The 19,863-nt window shown below is 41.2% G+C and overlaps 1 protein-coding gene across 1 annotated transcript in view; it reads right to left on the reverse strand.

The window, feature by feature from the left end:
- Positions 1–2,587: 2,587 nt before the first annotated feature.
- Positions 2,588–19,863, reverse strand: part of LOC106810328 (basic helix-loop-helix domain-containing protein KIAA2018-like) — a 129,501-nt gene continuing 112,225 nt past the window's right edge. The window contains exon 4 of the mRNA XM_014813685.1: positions 2,588–2,610. Coding sequence (XP_014669171.1) covers positions 2,603–2,610 — 8 coding nt within the window. The 3' untranslated portion in view covers positions 2,588–2,602. The remainder of the gene's footprint in view (positions 2,611–19,863) is intronic.

The raw sequence follows: 19,863 nt of genomic DNA on the forward strand, positions 1-19,863 counted from the left end.
CCGACACAGGGGGTACGGTCCCCGGTAGGGTGGGGTGGGGTGGGGTGGGTTTGGTGTGTGTATGTGTGTGGTGGGGGGGGGGGGGAGAAAGAACAGCTTGCGCCCAAAGGCTATCAAAAAACTAGGAGATGTAGATTGAAGGTTAAAATGGCATGTTTAATGATTCAAGCGAAAAACAATTGCTATAGCAATATTGCAATATATATATATATATAAATATTTAGTTGTCGTATGTACCGATAGATCAGCCCTTCTGTTTCTGTTGCATGATTTCACAAGTTACTGCAGCGCTACATATGAAGAGCGATTGCAAATTACATTTATCGATCGTTCAGGGTCAAATTACAGATCCCCCAGTGGGGAAATGGAAGGGATGAGCATCCACTGCGTGGGCGCGCGCGCGCGCGCGCGTGTGTGCGTGTGTGTGTGTGGGGGGGGGGAGGGGGCTACGAAGGCTTGCTTCACTATATACTCTTTCTTTTCGTTTCTATACCTGTTTTCTTTGCGCTCCCCATAATTATCCTGAATTTACCGACGTACTCATGCATGCCACGCGCCCTACCACTCTTTTAATGGGCAGCGGGTTAAATTACCGTCAATTTATAGGAAACCCGGGCAAACTGCCCCTGGATGGCAGCGGTTACGCATAAACACGGATTGGCTGGTGATAAATTAATGACCTGTCACACAGAACCCACGCAAGTGTATAACATTTTGGTGCTGGTTGGTTTTGTTTTCTTCTCATCAGCTTCAAAGATCAATCAATACAAGGCTTCACTTTAACCACACCGTCACAGCATTAAAGTACACATATTTTCCCGCTGAGAAACAACAGTTGCTAATTATAAACTATCGCAACGATTATCTATTAGCACGTATTGCGTTTTCCTTTTGCCATTATTGTTACCGAGGTCCCCCATAGATGGCGCCAGTCGACTGACGCATTTTCGCCAGGAACAGTTTCGTCGTGATTCATGGTCGGTAGAGGGCGCCACTAAGCAGCAGCGATCAACCACAGCTGATTTCATCAATCATTTTGACGGAAAGGTGGAACATTGCTTCTACCATCACCGTCCTTCATCCGCGTTTCCATAGGTAACCGGGACAAAAAATATTCCAAACAGCGGCGGCATATAATAGTCTTAAAATTTACACATGGACCAGAATGTATGGCAAATGCAAGTTATAGTGACTGTTACACAAATGATTTTTTACATTAAATAATTTGAAATCTTATCGCATGATACTGCTATACAAGCATAACTTCTTGTGAGGTCATATCCAGACTATTTGACACAACAAACATGCGAAGCAAGGCCCTTTCACGAGGACTAAGTGTCAATGCTGGCAAAAGATGGCGCTAGGATTCTTGGCGCTAACGGATGGCAAAAGACTCACAACGCCATCTTTCGGTAAAATTTTGGCCAACATAAACACCATTATACGTTAGATTACATCAGGGGTTTTACATATAAAATTAACATTATAGCACACAGCCCAAGAAGCTGCCACACGTTTTTCTCTTATCCGTCACTTTCCTATTACTAATACTATTACTTCCTATTACTATTACTACTATAACCATATACCCGGCGATTCAGTGCGCATCATCACGAAAATGTGTCTATTTAAAAAGAACAAATACCTTTGCCACAGGCCGAACCTTCTTTATTTAGAGTGAATATAATGTCTAGTAGATATTCATAGTGCAAAATACCATTATTTTCAAAGCATATTATAAATAAACCTTTATTTTGAAGCGCGACTGAAATGAAGCAGCAACACGTTCCCATGCTGAATCAGTGTAATATGTTCGCTCTTGGATTTACTGTCGAATGACGCGGTCATGCAGCATAACTGGTGTTAAAATATAATTCAAATACTTTACACGTGCACTTTTGCTTATAAAAATTTCATCACGAATGCGTCCAAACTCTAAATGAAGCAACCTTTCGGGGGAGTATCAATTAGTGTACACAATGGTAACAGGTACGCCTCAATGACAGGAATTAATAATGCTACCGCTAATAATACTAATTAATATACTGCCGTTCAGTATTCTTATACGCATATAGTTCACTACCTACTACCTAGTCATATCTACATTACTGATTAGGTACCCGTGCGTATGCGTTCAATACAAGTTTACCACAGTAAATAAGGATTGATTACTTATAGAACTATTTTCACCTCCAAATATAATGCATGGCAGCAAGAGCTTCACTGCTATGTTGACACGTATTACAATGATATTTTAAATGTTACAATGATATTTTAAATTATCAGAAACCGTGCATTATACACTATGACCTATATCTTACCATGATCTTACACACAGTGACAGTTCAAAAGAAGTGGCGTTATAATTGGAACTAGCTGTGACAGCATGACAGCTGTTGCATGCATTTCACATTATAATTTCTTTAGGAAACGTTCACTGCAGTCACGCTCAATTCCATAAATCTATAGCACAAGTATGTATTGAGTACTAGACTTTTGTTCCTTCAAGTTCACGTTCCATTTCTGAACACAAGCTAAACAAATCTAACACAAACAAAGTTATCTTCTCACAGTCAGGTAAATAATATGTATAGTAAAAATTTCACTTACCTACAAATTCCATATTCAAGCACAAGGTCGGTACAGCCAATATGAAAAATAGAAATAAATAATATTAGTATGAGTTTCTATTAAAGTAGTACACCGATTATTCCGCTTTATATTCCGTTGCAACGACGTAAATCTATTTCTATAATCCATGATTATTAAAGTGATACCGAGACGCATATATTGTTTATCGATCCTCGTATCGTATCATTTTCTATCCAATAGCATAAACGAATAACATTTTGAACATTACATATCTTTAGGTACCATAGTGTGATCCATAATGAGAAAAATTGCGTAATTTCTTTGAAAATTGCGATCGAATGTATGGACGCTGAATTAGAAATTACCACATAAAACCGTAACAACGGCTGCCTTGGCGAGATTACGCATGCCTTGCACTAGTTACGACTAGAAGAACCCCACTAACATACAATGTGTGACGTGAGATTTTAATTCCCACACAAAAATCGGATATACACGTGTTACGCAGCGATAATATCATGAAGGACTGGTAGTAACTATTCGGAACGGAAAGCAAATATTCCGTGGAACGACATGTCTCTATACTGTATGTATCGCTACATGTAAAATTTTTCTACGTCGATAAGGACGACTCAATACCATAATGAGTAAAGAATGAGGAGATAGCTTAAAACTAGCATATCCTGCCCCCCCCCAACATATGCTAAAAACACTGCTATATTATATACTGTAGATATGGGTCACATGAATAATGAATAGAACACGCAATGATCGAAGAAGCACATCTTGCTGCATACTGTATTGTATACATAGGTCTCTCCCTGTATACGGGAAAAAATGCATACATTTCCCCGTGGACCAACCCATTGCGCACCGTTGATTGATAAACGCGTTTTCACGAAGAACAATATTTTCCGTATACGGAAGCTTAATTTACCCGATCAAACAAAGATCAGTTAAAAGGAATTTCAGTAGCGTTTACCCTGTCAGTAGCTTTCATGCTAGCATGATGATCCGGTTTACAGCCCGTTAATTCTTATACATAAAATAGTTACCACCTTTTACATCAGCGCTATATAAACACATAGCAGAAAACGAACTCATAAACCAATGGAACCTAATGCTCCAATCACAATGATTGTAATCATGCAGTGAGAGTATTGTGAAATGTTGAGATGCAGTACTAGTCCACTGATCTATATTATAACAAGAGCTAATAAACACCTGGTGTTTATTAGGTGTTTATTAGCTCTTGATTATAACCATATTATATATCTATATATATATATATATATATATATATATATATATATATATATATGTTATATGATGTTAGATCAGTGTACTGGTCACGCGTACGCAACGCCGAGCGTCTGAAGCGAACGGGTGCAAAAGCCAAAAAAATCACAACACCCTGTTGAAAATGTTTTATTGTGTTCTGTTTCTATTTCTATTCAGGGTTGATAATAATAAACATGGCAGCACATTTTTCTTATGTCCGCTTGTAGTAGAACATCAAGCTCTCAGTAAGTTTAGAGAGACATACAGATGAACCTCTGACCACCGTGACGGCCATACGTCCCATGCCAACCTCTAAACTCATCAGGCATGGATGGCAAATACACTTAAGCCAACAATTCATCTACTAGTCGATCGAAATTTCTCGTCGTTAGTTTAAAGTCAATATTTGAACAACCCGGTTGACTCCAGGCAAACTCTGTCTCCACGCATCTGAAATTCGACAGCATGCGAAAAACGCCACCCAAACTAACAGAAAATGAAATGTTGGAAAAGTTCATGTGAATTGCAGTTTGTATTATTTATCGCCATGTTCATTTGTAGACCAAGTGGTTTCGTCACACATAGAGACAATGGTTAGCTGTTAAAACGCTTGCTAATAAGCTAATAAGCTAACTGTCCATGCAATATCATTCAAGGTGAAATGTGTAGTTTCGTAATAAGATCCCTAAAACGCGGCATATTAAAATCATCAGAGTTCACATGGAAAAGCTTGAGTAATTATATATCGGTGGCAATACCCTCCTAAAATCTTGGTAATTGAAAGCAATTACTGTTAGATTTTTCTTACCGTGCAATTAACAGAACCACTCTGGCCAAGTAACACGTAAACACCATTTGAGTGTTCAACATTTCAAATAGAAATTTAAACTGTTGAAAACCCGCCAACCTTGAAAGTATGAAGCTACGCAACGAAAAGAACATTGCTGAATTCTGTACATGGCATAAAACCAAGGTGACCATGCAAGCGAATTAAAACGAAATTAAACAGTAATAGGAAACTTCAAATATACCATACAACATATCATGAGTGAATAATCGAGAAATAGAGAAATAATATCTCTATTATTCACTCCTGAACATATCAGTAAGTAATTTAATTCGTATAACCGAATATCGACTCGTCTAATGAGGAAAAGTCAGCAGAGCCCGTAAAATCTATTACACCACTGAATGGCGTGTTTCATGGCTCATGGATGCACACGGTTAGCATTCGGTAAGGTGACAACGTGCGCGTGCATTATTACTACAGTGCTGGGAAAGAAGTTGCCTAGAGCATTACGATGGCTCCACGCATCAACTGACTCCGACAGCATATCACCTCATGAAGAGAACGTAGTAAATATGGATTTAGACTAGAAAGACGTTTAATGAGGTGACCACAGTGTTTGCCTAGCTATTGACATAACCATCCCATGCCAGTCAGCCCCCACATGCCACGGCACGGCAAGCACACCATGTCAGTATCTTACACGCTATGTCAGTATCTTACACGCTATGTCAGTAGCCGACAGACAATGTTAGCACCTTATAGAACATACCATTGCCTGTCACACTATGTCAGCATCATGCGCACCATATCAGTAACGTGCACCATATCAGTATCGTTAATGCGTGGAAACGGCGTAGTGCTTTTAGACACATTCTTACCCATCAACCTTGTAATGCACGCGTACGTTGTTATCTTACATAACATCAGAAGTAGATAATAGGGAATTGCCTATTATCTACTTCTGATAACATGTAATTTCATTAGCCAGCATGTCAGACCCATACACAACCTATAATATTTTCCGTTTACATGACTTATTTAACTACTGCCAACTAAAGCATTATTGGCATCTACTCGGAAAAACCCGAATCTTCGAACTACCCTTAAAATTATCAAGAGAATTTGGGAGATTAATGAGAACAGAGAAAGCGCAGATGAGTGCCGGGCAAAAGCCCTACTAATTTGCGTAAGAGTGATAAGTTTTAAAATTGGGAATTTAATGATTAATTAGTGTGAAAATTACAGACTAACACAAACGCAGATGGAAAACCGAGTTGCATAATCAATCATTTCAGTTCAGTACGAAATGTCATTCGGCAAATCGAATACAACGCGATATTCAGCTTAAACTGATATTTAGGAGCCCGCTATTAAACAACTTCGACTATATATATAATGTTTCCCGTAATGTCTACTGTCTTTACATTTACCTTCATTTTAATCTGGCAGCATTTAATTCAAGAAAACATAATAAGGCTATCCTAGACCGTTTACCCTTGATGAAAACGTTGTGGAGATTAGCGCATGCCTGGAATTTGCAATGCTTGCGTGTTTCACCCTCTCAGCAGGCCCTTTCGCTAGAAGCCAACTATCCTAACCTAACAGAACACTTTCTATCCGGCTTCGCTCACATTCGATCAACAGGGTAGCGACAGCACCGGCATAAAAGACAGAGATGGCTGCTGATCTGACATACGCGGCGGACAGGAAGGAATATTTACAGCCGAGGTCTATAACCGGCACTGCCGTTCTCGTTATTTACGACGAACCTGTCACAACGTTACACTAATCCTCCGAAACGCGCGCGTGCGCACTAATAACGACGCTACACGGCAAATTTACACAGCAGTTTTCCTCCGTTATCTTCTGTCGACGATCCCCTAGCATGGGCTGTGTGTGTGCACATGCACATGCAAGCGCGCCGAACCAGAACCCGATCGCCGGGAAAAACGAGGAATAACCCAGCGTCGGTAATATAAGCGCCGAGCGTTGTCGCCGGCCAACACAACCGACAGACAGCACGGCATGTCGGCGGGCGGCCCGGCTCATGCCCTAGTGGCCACGCAGAGGCGGCGCGCGCGCACAAACTGCCGAAAGCAAACACATCGAACGCGAACAAAGACTCCTCAATTTCGATAAATGAAATCTCGTGTTGGTACTCGGCGTGAAGACGGCGTATGGTGGCGCGCGCGCAGCTGTGCATGACGATGGATGCCTCGATCTGCTACAACGCAACAGGATTTCTGCGTTCCGAATAAGAGGAAAAGGCCACATGTCTAGTTCCGTTGATTTAAGTTGCGTGCAGTGTCGGTCTCACAGAATCGCGGGCTCTCTTTAATCTGATTTCCAATTATATTATACAAGATACATTAACAAGATAGCGATGCTGCTCTTCATGTCCATGTATGCATCTTACCTGTACGGTGTAGGGAAGAATCACACCGGTAGCTAGACCCAATAGCTGCCGAATTATGCTGCCATGCGGCCTCCCAACATTCCAGTCGATAGATATTCATGGAGTCGTTTTCTCTCCAGCAATAGCCAGCTATGCAATCTAATTACTCCTGATAGAATCAAGGATACTACTGCTCCCACGCGTAACGCTTGCACTACATACTGTATGTATATATATATATATATATATATTATATATATATATATATAGCTCTTGATATATATATATATACAGACGTACGCCCGTAAACGAAGCAGACGCTCACACACAGTATAAATCTGGTTACGAAGTGATTACGTAAATAGGATACGGGTTCCGAATTATAGAACGGATAGCAATCAATTTGTAATTATTTATTTCCAATGATCCCCCTCAATGCAGGCCTGTTTTGGATAATCTAATTATGGGGGTGTGCGAGTATAGCTTAAGGAAATATGCGGTTAAAGCAATTTCTTCAAGTTTTTAATGAAGAAACGTTCGTAAACGGTACTCTACATTAGTCATTTATTTCTCAGCCAGATACGCGAATGATTTAACCTGGTAAAATAATGACCCCACAGACACTCTTAGACTCACGTAAGTCAATGACCACAGTAGATGCGAGTTGCAACGCGAAACATTTTCCGACACTGTTCGTAGAATCATAGACGAATAAACTCATCAGCATAGTTAAAGAGATAGTAGACTCTGAGATTTTACTGCATACAACTGTACTTACTGTATAACAAATCGTCTATACCCACATGTTTTTGTCACCAGATACCTAATTTAATTGTTACAATTAATTACACATCAACGCTACGAAATTTGAACGGTGCCATGACACCCGCGACCGTGCTGCCACCCTGAAAAGGTTGCGTATTTGCCAATTTATTTTCCACGTTACAGACCGAGGGCTAATCACAAAATATTCATACCTAAATGCTATTTAACCGAACGATGTTCATTTTAGGACAAATTTATCCATAATATAACTGAAACTATATGTCGTTTATAAGATATTACAATCCTTTTGCTTTTAAAATAATAAATAAGAAACACCCTCGGTCTGTAGCCCTTTGCTGAAAAGTGGTGTTGCGCAACTTATCAGATCGTGCGCTTTGAGTGGCGCCACCGTCGTTGTAATCAAACTGTAGTCGTTAGTTTTAAAACATTTTTTAATAATATTTCTAATGGTGATTAAACCATGAAACTTTTTATGTAGCGTAAGTTCAACCTAAATAAACTGAAAATATCCCTAGAACCTAGAGTAAACGATCCCTTTAAGCCTCGCTGCTGTCGAATATCATTACGGAATGAACGGACACAGGAACATTCGCTATTGACATTACGCTACTATATATCAAGCCAACAAACTATGGCGAAGCCTCGACGTACTAATCAGGCTAATAAGCAACATACTATTTACCCAAGCCTGCCGAGGACGCATGATTTCATGCCAAATGCGCCGTAATGAATGGCAGCTTCATATTCGTTAGGCTCTCATCAGCGTTATACTTGCGCTCATTAATGCTATGTATGTGCCTAGGGGAAACTAAACCTTCATCAACTGAACGTAGGTATGAACTCATATAACACGTATCATTCGCTCCGATTTTATGAACATTTAAATGCAGAATGCACTGCAGGGTAGTTGCCGGAAACCCTGCAGCAACCATGCACGTGTAAGGTTACATTTGTGATGCAGTTCACATTCGATTTGCAACACAGTGGCAGACGCGCTGACATTCAAACCACTGCTTCCTCATCACACGCACGAAACAAAAACATAGAAGCATTGACGAAGCAACCTCAAGATAACACAAGAATGACAACACACGATGATTCGTAAAACTCGAATTTGAAAACATTGGGAATGCACACTTGTCTATGCACATTGTAACTTAACATCAGAGGGGAATGGCTAAAGTTGACAAAAGTTATCGGTAACCATGGTTTTTTGGTGAACTAAATATATTTCACACATCTATCTAACATCAATGGCGCGGCCTACTGCTTTACGGGTGATACTCGGGACTTTAATATTGCAACCATAGCTCTCCAGAGAGGCGTCATGTCAAACATTTGACAGCACAATAATTCCGTATTTCTTTAGCTAAATTTATAGCTGCGCCATTCATAGGTCCCGTGTGGATAATCCATTCGTGGCCCTCTGTAAATTCTATCAATACTGTAATAGTAGTATCGACCGACACAATGCCACAGCAGCGTTCTATTTTGGCAATGCACGAAGTTATTCTAGTGGAATATAAGAATAATGAATGATATAACAAAAACAATAACAGAGCCTGCTTCTTATATCTGGGTTACGAATTCGAATTTGAATTTATTACACCGACTTATCGAAACCTCTTAAACTGTTGTAATTAACTGATAATTCCGACTCTCAAACCGAGTGCAACAAAACAAGCGCCTGCATAGGAAGTATATACCGCAATTGCAATATACTTGTTCACAGAATGTTCACAGAATGCTCTGGATATAGGTTGACTAGCTTCACAACCTCGCTCTCATCTATCCATTACGGAGTCAGCAGAGCTACATGCAGTGACCTTTTAAATTGCATGAAATCATGCAGCGCCAACGACATTCATTGACATCTACTCATGCGAAACCAATACAGAGCGTCCGTGCCAGAACCTTATTATGCAAATTGGACCTCGATTTATAAAGATTAATTAATGGAAAATGGCTTTACGAGTAATCTCCCGTCAGAAATGCCTCTTATGGCTTGTTTTTCAGTCAATAGCAGGTTTAGCAATGCCACGCATGTACAGCATCTGCTGTGTTGTAGGCGCCTATTATTACACACATCTCCTAAAGGCAGATATTTCACTATTATAATACCACTCTAAAAACACGTGTAAAAATAAGTGTCCCACCGTTAGCAGGGGCGTAGCCAGGCTTTCCAAAAACCTACTATAAACTAATAAAACTTCGTTAAAATTTTAGTTTTATGCTTTTATATACATACTGTATCAGATATGTGCTATTTTGATACAAACCAGGGGGGATTCCGGAATGCCTGGAATCACCCCTGGCTACGGCCTTGGTTAGGGTGTTCGCTTGGTCTTCGATTTGGAAGTGTAGGTACTAACACAATCCTTCGACAACTATAACTTCTACTACAAGCACTGTCGCACTATGGCACTATAACCCGACCATGAACGATGATGATAGAGCTGATGAGATTTCACCACAACTATTTGCATGGATTCATGACATCCCGGCATGACACCGGTACGATCGTTTAAGTACTGAGAAGTAACTTAATTAAGAAATTGACCTTATCACCTTTCACTATCGACCCAAATCTTTATACGAATGATAATTTCTGCCCTATCACTTGACAACGTGAGTGTGGGCATCATAGGTGATGACGTTAAATTTGTGCCACTATATTTTACGAAGGCATGTACAAATTCACAGGGGCACAAATGCCGGGCACAATGGCGATCCAGACAATCTCCATATATAGGGCGATGTTAATTTCCATTCAGCCATTCTGTTAATGATATCTCTATGTCTGTTTATATATGTATATCAAGAGTACATAATAGAGATCTTTATTATGTACTATTTTATGTATCTCTATTATGTACTCTTGATGTATATGTATGTGTATGTGTACGTGTATGTGTACGTGTACGTGTACGTGTACGTGTACGTGTACGTGTACGTGTACGTGTACGTGTACGTGTACGTGTACGTGTACGTGTACGTGTACGTGTACATGTATATGTACGTGTACGGGACGTGTATATGTATATATGTATATTTATATTTATACGTGTACGTGCATATACACGCACACGCACGAGTGCACGCACGCATATATATATATATATATATAAGCTATTGTGTGTTTGAGATACTGTCTGAAGGCCATATACATTTTATTGCAGATAATAATCGGTATATATAGATATATAGATATATATATATAGATATATATATATATATATATATACCGATTATTATCTACAATAAAATGTATATGGCCTTCAGACAGTACCTCAAACACACAATAGCTTTTAGCCATTTTATATGAGTAACAAATGAATAGAAATGTCAATTTTGTGATGCATCCTACCTGCAGTTTCTGACACGCTGACACGTGACCCCAGGCTTTTTAATGGTAAACTAATGATGTGTGTTTTCTCGATGAAGCCATTTAGATTGGCATCACCATTTTGCATGCACGCACAGATCGCATTGTCAGTGCCTCTGACTATGATATGCCAATGAGATGCTTCCAGTAATTCCATCTGTTGATTACTAGTTCAGTGAATTTCGATGTCAGAATGTTTACTTCTCAATCTCACGTAATACTTTTGGTTGCATATTGGAATAGCTACTCACATGTTGCGAACGATCGTCATCGGTATTGCGCTACAGCAATAGCAAATCGCGGCTTCACGATGAAATGAAGTGATGTGCGGTGATTGTTACAGTGTACTGTTGTACACGACTTGCATATAGTACAAAATGTATACTCACAGCATGTGGTAATCAACCGACATAATAAGCTACGCACCTTGTCCTATGTATTTATGCGGCATCTTCTCTATCTTCCAACACAACATTACGCCTGTTCACAGCTCGCTGCTCTTCCACGATCTCCCGATGTCGACAAATTCAAATAAAATGCAAGTATGATAGCTATATAGATCTCTGTCATTATATATATCACAGAGGAGACGTGTTCTGCTGAAGCCTTGAGCAGCTGCAGTTGTTGTATACGTCACGATGCTTGCACGGATGTAGCATAAGGACTATTTCAACTGGAACAATTTAAAAGCGATGTCCTTTTACTATTAAATAGACGCCTGCTAAACGAAACCAACGCTTTCAAATTATCGTTTACATGAGAGCACCACACGACCAGCCTAAGAATGTGGGTATTCACCTATAATATGAATTTAAAACACAGAACCACAAACTCTAGCCATTTTGTCAACATCTGCAACAATTGCATAAAGTACAAGACTTGAACATGGTCTCTCTCCCAAGTTGATGTAGATGTCCACAGCGGTAGAGTGAATTCGAGAAATGGTCACACATGATTCGTGCACTAGTGTGTGATGAACCGGAGTATCGTACGCTGCACTGAAATGCGCTTTCGCCGCAGTGACACACTGATCGCATTATATCCCCGGCGTTTCCTTTTCATTCCTCATGTGTACGTTGAAGCAACTGATATATTTACACAGAATCACGCAATCCATAGCAACAGCTTCAATGCGTAGAATCACGACGAAGTTCCAACTCCTACGGTTTGGCACATACGTCAGTGGAGTCGAAAAGCGGTTGCGCACAGACGCCGAGTAGCAGAACAATAACAAAGGAGACGCTGTGAAACAAATTTGTCAGTCGCACCTCGGCAAGGTGCCGTCCAACCAAGAGCTGCGCTGAACGACAGTAGTGGCCGCCTCTTCATCGAACGGTAACAGGAGTCGAGCAGCCTGTCTGACCATGCGGTAGTAACCAGGTGTGGAAATCTCAAGTCGATATGGAAACTGTTCACGTATACGCGCAGGTCACCTGCACCTAGATCACATCATTCCTGTCGCGACACAGCTGTATACAGCAGTATATCCACTGGAAGCTCCATATAGTAGCACTTATTCGTTCATCAATCAATGACAAGTTCTTCCCCAGAATACAAAGCTGTTTCACTTATTTGAAAGCAACGCGAACCCCAGCTCACGTCGAAACGAACCTGTGATCGATACTGCGCACGTTTACGAATCGGAGGACGGCTAACCGGTGCGGTAATAAATTAAAACTAGATTCTAAATTCTTTCATCGAAAGATAGTCGCATGTAAGCGTTGTGTCAAACGCCTGTGACCTCACATTCACTTACTTCGGTTACACGTGCTTACTACGCTGCGATATATGCTCTCGATGAAAGCACCGATCGACTAGATACTGCACCGCGTCCAGTACAAACACACCCAGCAACTTGGCTGGGCAGGCATCATAAGGCAGGATCAATCAGTGTTGCACGTATGCAGCTCGCGTTCCTCGTACGAACACCTGAGCGTCTTTGTGAAGGCAAGCTGTTAATTAAGCTGTCCAATTATGTCCACCGTTAATTAGCACACGCGTGAGACAACTCGTTAAGGATACTGTTAGGGGCGTGACGTGATTTTCGGTCGAAATTTCAATACCCACTTTATTTGATAGATCGCACGCATGGGCAGATATGTATACGTAGAAATTATGTATGAAGCCTCCCAAACAGTTCTAAATCCCCGCATTGGTCAATTGTTAACTATACATTTAGAAAAGGGCTAATATCTCCATTGTTAGAAATGCTGAAGTTGCTGATTTTTCAAACGCTATTTCTCGAAACTCACAACTCCGATTCCAAAAATGTTTGTTATGTTTCAATGCTAACATATCAAAGGAAAAAAGGGCCCCTGGAATTAAAAATATATATTATATTTTACAAGTTATGGCTCTTTGTTTACGAAATTGTCGCGTTTTGAAAATCACTACAAATTTTCGTACATCTTTTCAACTTATTTCCTAAATTAAAGCATTAAAAAAAATTCCAGGGACCCTTTTTTAGTTCATATTATGAACAACTTATGGTATTTTAGGTCCCAATTCTTTGCTGTTTCTGATAATTTAACAAAAAACTATTTTTTTGTATAAATTCAGAATTTTTGCCGTCACTTAATTAAGCGATGAATTTTTTTAATTTTTTTCTCACCGACAGCGTAGAGAGATATCTCTCTTATGTAATGGATATGAGTTTGATTGAATTTGATGAGCAGTTAAGTTGCAATGCCCTTTACAGTGTTACCCGTCCGTAACCCTAACAGTATCCTTAAGGTAATTAACAACTTATGGTATTTTAGGTCCCAATTCTTTGCTGTTTCTGATAATTTAACAAAAAAGGATTTTTTTGTACATATTGTCTTGTATTGTAAATTTTTGTACATATTGTATACATTTTTGTACTTTTTTGTACATATTGTCTTGACGACATTGTCTTGTCGTTATCGTATTTGTCAATTAAATCCACTAAACCAATGACAGAATTTATATTGTGTGATATTTACATGAGGTTATCCGTCCCGACAAATAATATATCCTATAAAATCATGTGATTGGCCGAAAAAGATCAACACAACATAATTTTCAGCCACTCTCTCATATTTTACCATAGCTAAAATTACATTATAACATCAATCCCCAATTACCTGTTCGGCTTGAGTGACGTGGTTGGTGTAACAGCTGTTTGTTCACGTAGCCAGAGACTATTATTTTAGCAGTGAGCGTGACGCGACGCATCTTTTGTATCCAGATGAGACGGGATACTAGAGAAGCGTTGCCGAAAGGAGGTGTTGATCCAAAGCGCTGAGCGCAGATCTTGCGCGCAGTTCCACGGCAAGGCGCACGCGACCGCGGGAACGTCCTACGACAGTATGCAGCGCTGGCATCTATGGATTCGTGCGCCGAATGCATAGGCCGGCGCAGGGATCCATAGCTGCCAGCGAACAGTCGAGAATTTTACCAGGAATACAATGAGAGCTCAGCTGCATTGAGCTGCTGTTCCTTGCAAGTTCAATGAAAATATCAAAAAAGTGTCAACACCTTCTACTTCTACACTGTGTTGTATAAGTTTTATTATGAATTGTATTTTATTATGCGTCAGTGGCTTCATGTAACGAGCGGCAGCTGCAGCGGATACATAATTGCTGGGTTTTATAAATAATACATGCGGAAATAATACGCCTCTATTCATGTAAATAGAAATGTTGACCTATATACAAACAATGAGCAGGTAATAATCACAAATATTGTCAATAGGTCAATAGCTCCTGATATTATCTGTGAATTATGCGTGTTAGATGACATACTTATGTTACGCCATGACTTCTGGCCAGGCTAAAACATAATTTTGTTGAGGAAACGGATTTTTGTGACTTCTAAAAAATTGTTCCTAATGAACATTTTAAAGACACTGACGCACGCACTCAGCGACGCAGACACACATACAAACACATACATGCACCCATACAAATGTCTGTGCCAGCCTGCGTGTGTACGTACGTGCGTCGGTGTGTGACTGCATGCGTTCATACATGTATACGCACGTGTGTGCGTATTTGTGTGTAGAGACGGAAATCCCCCACTGCCATTGTCATTGTCAGTATCAGGAACTAGCTAGAGTAAATTGCTTCCTATATCAGCAGGGGTTGTCTAGTATAGGGGTATTCTAACCCTAACAAAGACCGTTTCTTGGAGCTAGTAGTAGTACTAGCTGTAGTAGTAGTACTATACTACAGGGGCGGCGCCAGGGTATTTTGTTAGGGGGGGCAATACCAGGGGCGTGTACAGGAGCACGCGAAGGGGGGTCTGGGGGGCTCTCCCCCAGGAAATTTTTGAAATTAGACCCCTCAGATGCGTTTTCTGCGCGAGCAGGGGGGTCTGGACCCCCTGGACCCCCCCCCCTGTACACGCCCCTGGGAACTGTAGACTGATACCGTGTGCGCTTGCACTGACGGGTGGAGTCCAGGGGGTAGATTCCTGATTCATCAAGCTGCGTACGCAAATATTTGCGTAAATCTTGTGTACGCAATCGACGTTGCTTAGTTGCGATTCATCAACACAGCTATTTAGTGAATTATCGTATGATTTCGCGTACGCAAGCGAGGCCGTTTTAGGTGCGATTCATCAAGCTAAAATTTACGTAAACCTTTGCGTATCTTTACACGAGCTGACGAGGTGCCGTAAACCATTCGAAATTTCCGCAGGTGTTTCTAGCATACCGCAGCATGCATTATTTTATTGAGAAAACATTATAAAGTTACTACTCAACTAAAAATAACATGGATTTACACTGGAATTCATCAACATTTGCGTACGCAGGTGCTACGCTGCGTTGATGAATCGCACCTACGAGCTTGGCGTACGTACTTCGTAGAAACTCTGTGTACGCAATACACTTTGCGCAACGTTGATGAATCCGGCCCCAGGGGCCCGCCTTAGTGCAGGGGTCCGGGGAAGCTCTCAGAGTTTAGCTAATCAACGCCCTCAAATTGCTGACACAAAAATTGTGCAGGGAACCAAGGAGCAACATATACCAAGGAGATGAAACCCCGGGGGAGGACTCACCCCACATTATGGTAGGTATCTGGTATGTGCCACTGCGAAGTTAAAAATGGGGGGGGGGCTCTGGAACTAACTCAGACCTGAAAATGGTGGTCTCTGGAACTAATGTTTGTTGAATTTGGTATGCTCTGGAACCGGCTATGTTCGAAAATGGGGTCTCCGGAACTAGCTAGGATTTCGTTGAAATTCAATGCTATGAAACTGGACACGTTTAAAAGAGGGGGTCTCCGGAACTGTGAGGGGAACAGTGATTTGCATTGAAATCTATGCTGTAGCACTTGAACCAATAATTCTGTATTATGTAGAGGCGAGAAAAACATGACCCAGAGAGATGAACGCACGCACACGCACACGCACACACCACCACGCATGCATACACACACTAACTAAAACTAGACAGAGGGCACCACGGAGAGAGCATACCTCCGCCAGCGACATACGCCATACGCCATACGACTCACGAACACACGAATAACCCACGATATACGCCAGCGTACATGTATGCTCGCTCGCCGCGCAGTCAGCAGCAGCCGGCTGTGGCTGGCTCGCTCGCTGACGCGCTAATATCAATCGCGTCACACACACACACACACACACACACACACACACACACACACACACACACACACGCTAACGTGTACACGAACGCACAGACCGATCACATAACCTCCCCTCCACTCCGTGGGCGGAGGTAAAAATAAGATAGCATGTAGAGTATTATTAGAGGTCAGTCTGAACGTTGTAATTATAATTTATAAGTTGTTAACACCCTCAAGTGTGCCTACCTTTCCGCGGGAAACAACATCATCGACAAATGATGGTCCCAACTTGGGACTCCCAAGGAAATAACACCTTGACATCGATTATCAAATTAAGCACAGGTTTTATATGGATTGAATTTCGACACTTAATTTTTCGATTTTTTGATGAAAGTGGTCCAGCTGTAGGCTACATCACTCATTTTTGGCGATCCCCCTATTATTTGCAAGAATCTTCTTCTTCTTTACCTTTTCTTGCAAATGATGGGGGGGGGTGACCCCGACCCCACCCATCATTTGGAAGACATTTGCAAGATGTTTCTTTTTTTTTTTTTCTTCTTCTTTTCCTTTCTTTTTCTTTTTCTTTTTTCTTTTTTTTTTTTTTTTTTTTCTTTTTCTTCTTTTTCATTTTCTTGCAAATGATAGGGGGGCGACGCCCCCCGCTGCCCCCCCCCTGTGGCGCCGCCCCTGCTATACTATATAGTATTAGTACTAGTAGTAGTAGCTCTAGTACTATAGTAGTAACTAGTAGTAGTAGTACTAGTAGTAGTACTAGTAGTAGTAACTAGTACTAGTAGTAGTACTAGTAGTAGTAGTGCTAGTACTTAGTAGTAGGCCTAGTAGTAGTAGTAGTAGTACTAGTAATATTTGTAACTGACTTGTAAATAGAGCAGTATTCGTAGGTGTGCATAGATAGGTATGCACTGATCTCTATAATAATATCATATTATATATGATATTATTATAGAGATCAGTGATTGTATGACCCTGAGTGAAGACCTGTGTAAACACAATTTTCTTGTGTAGTCGCAGTAAACAGTGTGTCGCCATGCTCTCTATCCCTTGTACCGAACTGTCGAGCAGGTACGAGTCTGACTCTATGTTATAGCGGCAAGCTGCCGGTCGAGCAGGCAAAGTCGACGCAAATAGTAGGTCTCAGGGAGAGATAGTGAATATAGAAATAGTTGTCAACTGAAAATGCTAAGAATAGGTTGTAACATAATTAATGTGATATCTCCTGCCCTTATTATGAGCTATAATACTTATAGAAATGTAATAGTTATCAATTGTAAAAACCTCCAAACTTCAAATGTGCTGTTTCTTTGACTTTTGCCTCACGTGACTACAATCGCTAACATGACATCTGCACCCACATAAATTATATTACTTTGAAACGAACCATAATCGAAACATGAGAACTCACATTGTTTCTTCAAGATGGATACGGAAAGTTGAAGCGGCAGTGAGATTGCAGGGCTAGACTGGTACCGACCTTCACTCAGCCAACTATCGTCAACCAACACTCAAGTGAGTTACGCTAGCATGTGGAACTGTCCACCGAGTAGCAGTCTAGCTGAGTGAGCGAGCGTTGTGTAGAAAAACGACTTGAAAATGCTATGTACATGGACTCGTTGCGCCATCTATGGGACGCCATAAGTTGTAAACTAATGTCAGGGCATGAAACAGCAAAAATGGTAAATTCGTTTTCTACAGAAAAACGACGCGTGCCGAGCACAAACCACAACAATTACCACCATTTGTATGAAATCTCTACCTACGTGCGTAGTGAAAAGGGTTGTGGAATCGCCACAACTGCTCAATTGAGCGATTATAGGGCTTTGTCCTATACCCAAAAGAAACTGAGGAAGGTGTTCGAAACAGTGCAGCGAATATGATTCAGTGTGCCCTACGCGGCTTTGTTCGCGCTTCGCGCGGATCCGGGCTGCCAATCGTCGGCAATCGCCAGCAGTTTGACACATCAGTGTGAATGTGTTGTACCAGAATGCAGTGTTATGGCTAAAATGTGAGAGTCTGGTTGTGGTCGCGAAAGTAAGCGCACGCGTGCACGTGCACGCGTACGCGGTGTGCGCGTCTTTGTTCCTTGTGGCAATGGACACACGTGTGTAAATCATTAAAGTTTATTCAGGTTACCAATACAAGTTTGGATTTCTATATCATCATTTATACATTTAACTCAACATTACATTTGGTGCCAGTGACAGTAAAAAACCTGGGTATTCCTTTGCGGACGCAATGTAAGGTACTCCGTTGTCGATCTACGGGCCATACTACGCAAGGAAGATGGAGAAGGAAGAGGACACAGAAGGAGTCGCCGGGTACACCGCTGGCAAGAAAACTGGAGAGAGAAACGGAGAGCGGACAAGAGAGCAAGAGACGGAGAAGAAAGAGAGAGAGAGAGAAGAGAGACGGGAACAGAAGCAAGTAAGTAGAGCTCTAAGGCACAAAATAGGGGTGACTTCAAATCATCGCTACAAATGGTCTCCTTTGGCATAAACGTTCCTTAGGCACCAGAAACAAAATTATCCAAAGACACACGTTCTATCTCAAAATCCAAGATGGTCGCTTTTTTTTAGCTAATTTGAGGTACGAGTTTTATTTTGCATTAATTTGCATTTGAATACATTTAGAGTAAAATTCAAGAAATAATACACAAAGTTGATGTTTTAAAAATATACCACACCAGAATTTGTCCGGAGACTGTATTGACAAGTAAGCACATCCGACCACATTCCTTTCATTCACTGGTGCCTCATCTCTTTGTACCTCCCTCATCATATGGTATGGGAACAAGAACCCTGGCAGTCTACAGAGACACATGCAGGCTGCCTGTGCACACAGCACTTGCAAGGAGCCTTACAGTCTGTTTACACTGACAAGTGACAAGCTGTGGCATGTCCCGAGAAAATGGTTGGGAATGGTGATGTAGACTGGAGTTGGCACTGAGCAGGCAATCTTGCTGCCACCGCTCTTTCAGTTGAGAGAATGCAGCGGAGCTTTGATGAGCTGACGCGCACGACGCCACGGCACCGACGCACACGCACACACAACACACACA

This window comes from Priapulus caudatus, unplaced genomic scaffold, assembly GCF_000485595.1.
Source record: "Priapulus caudatus unplaced genomic scaffold, Priapulus_caudatus-5.0.1 Scaffold16, whole genome shotgun sequence".
Classification (NCBI taxonomy): domain Eukaryota; kingdom Metazoa; phylum Priapulida; class Priapulimorpha; order Priapulimorphida; family Priapulidae; genus Priapulus; species Priapulus caudatus.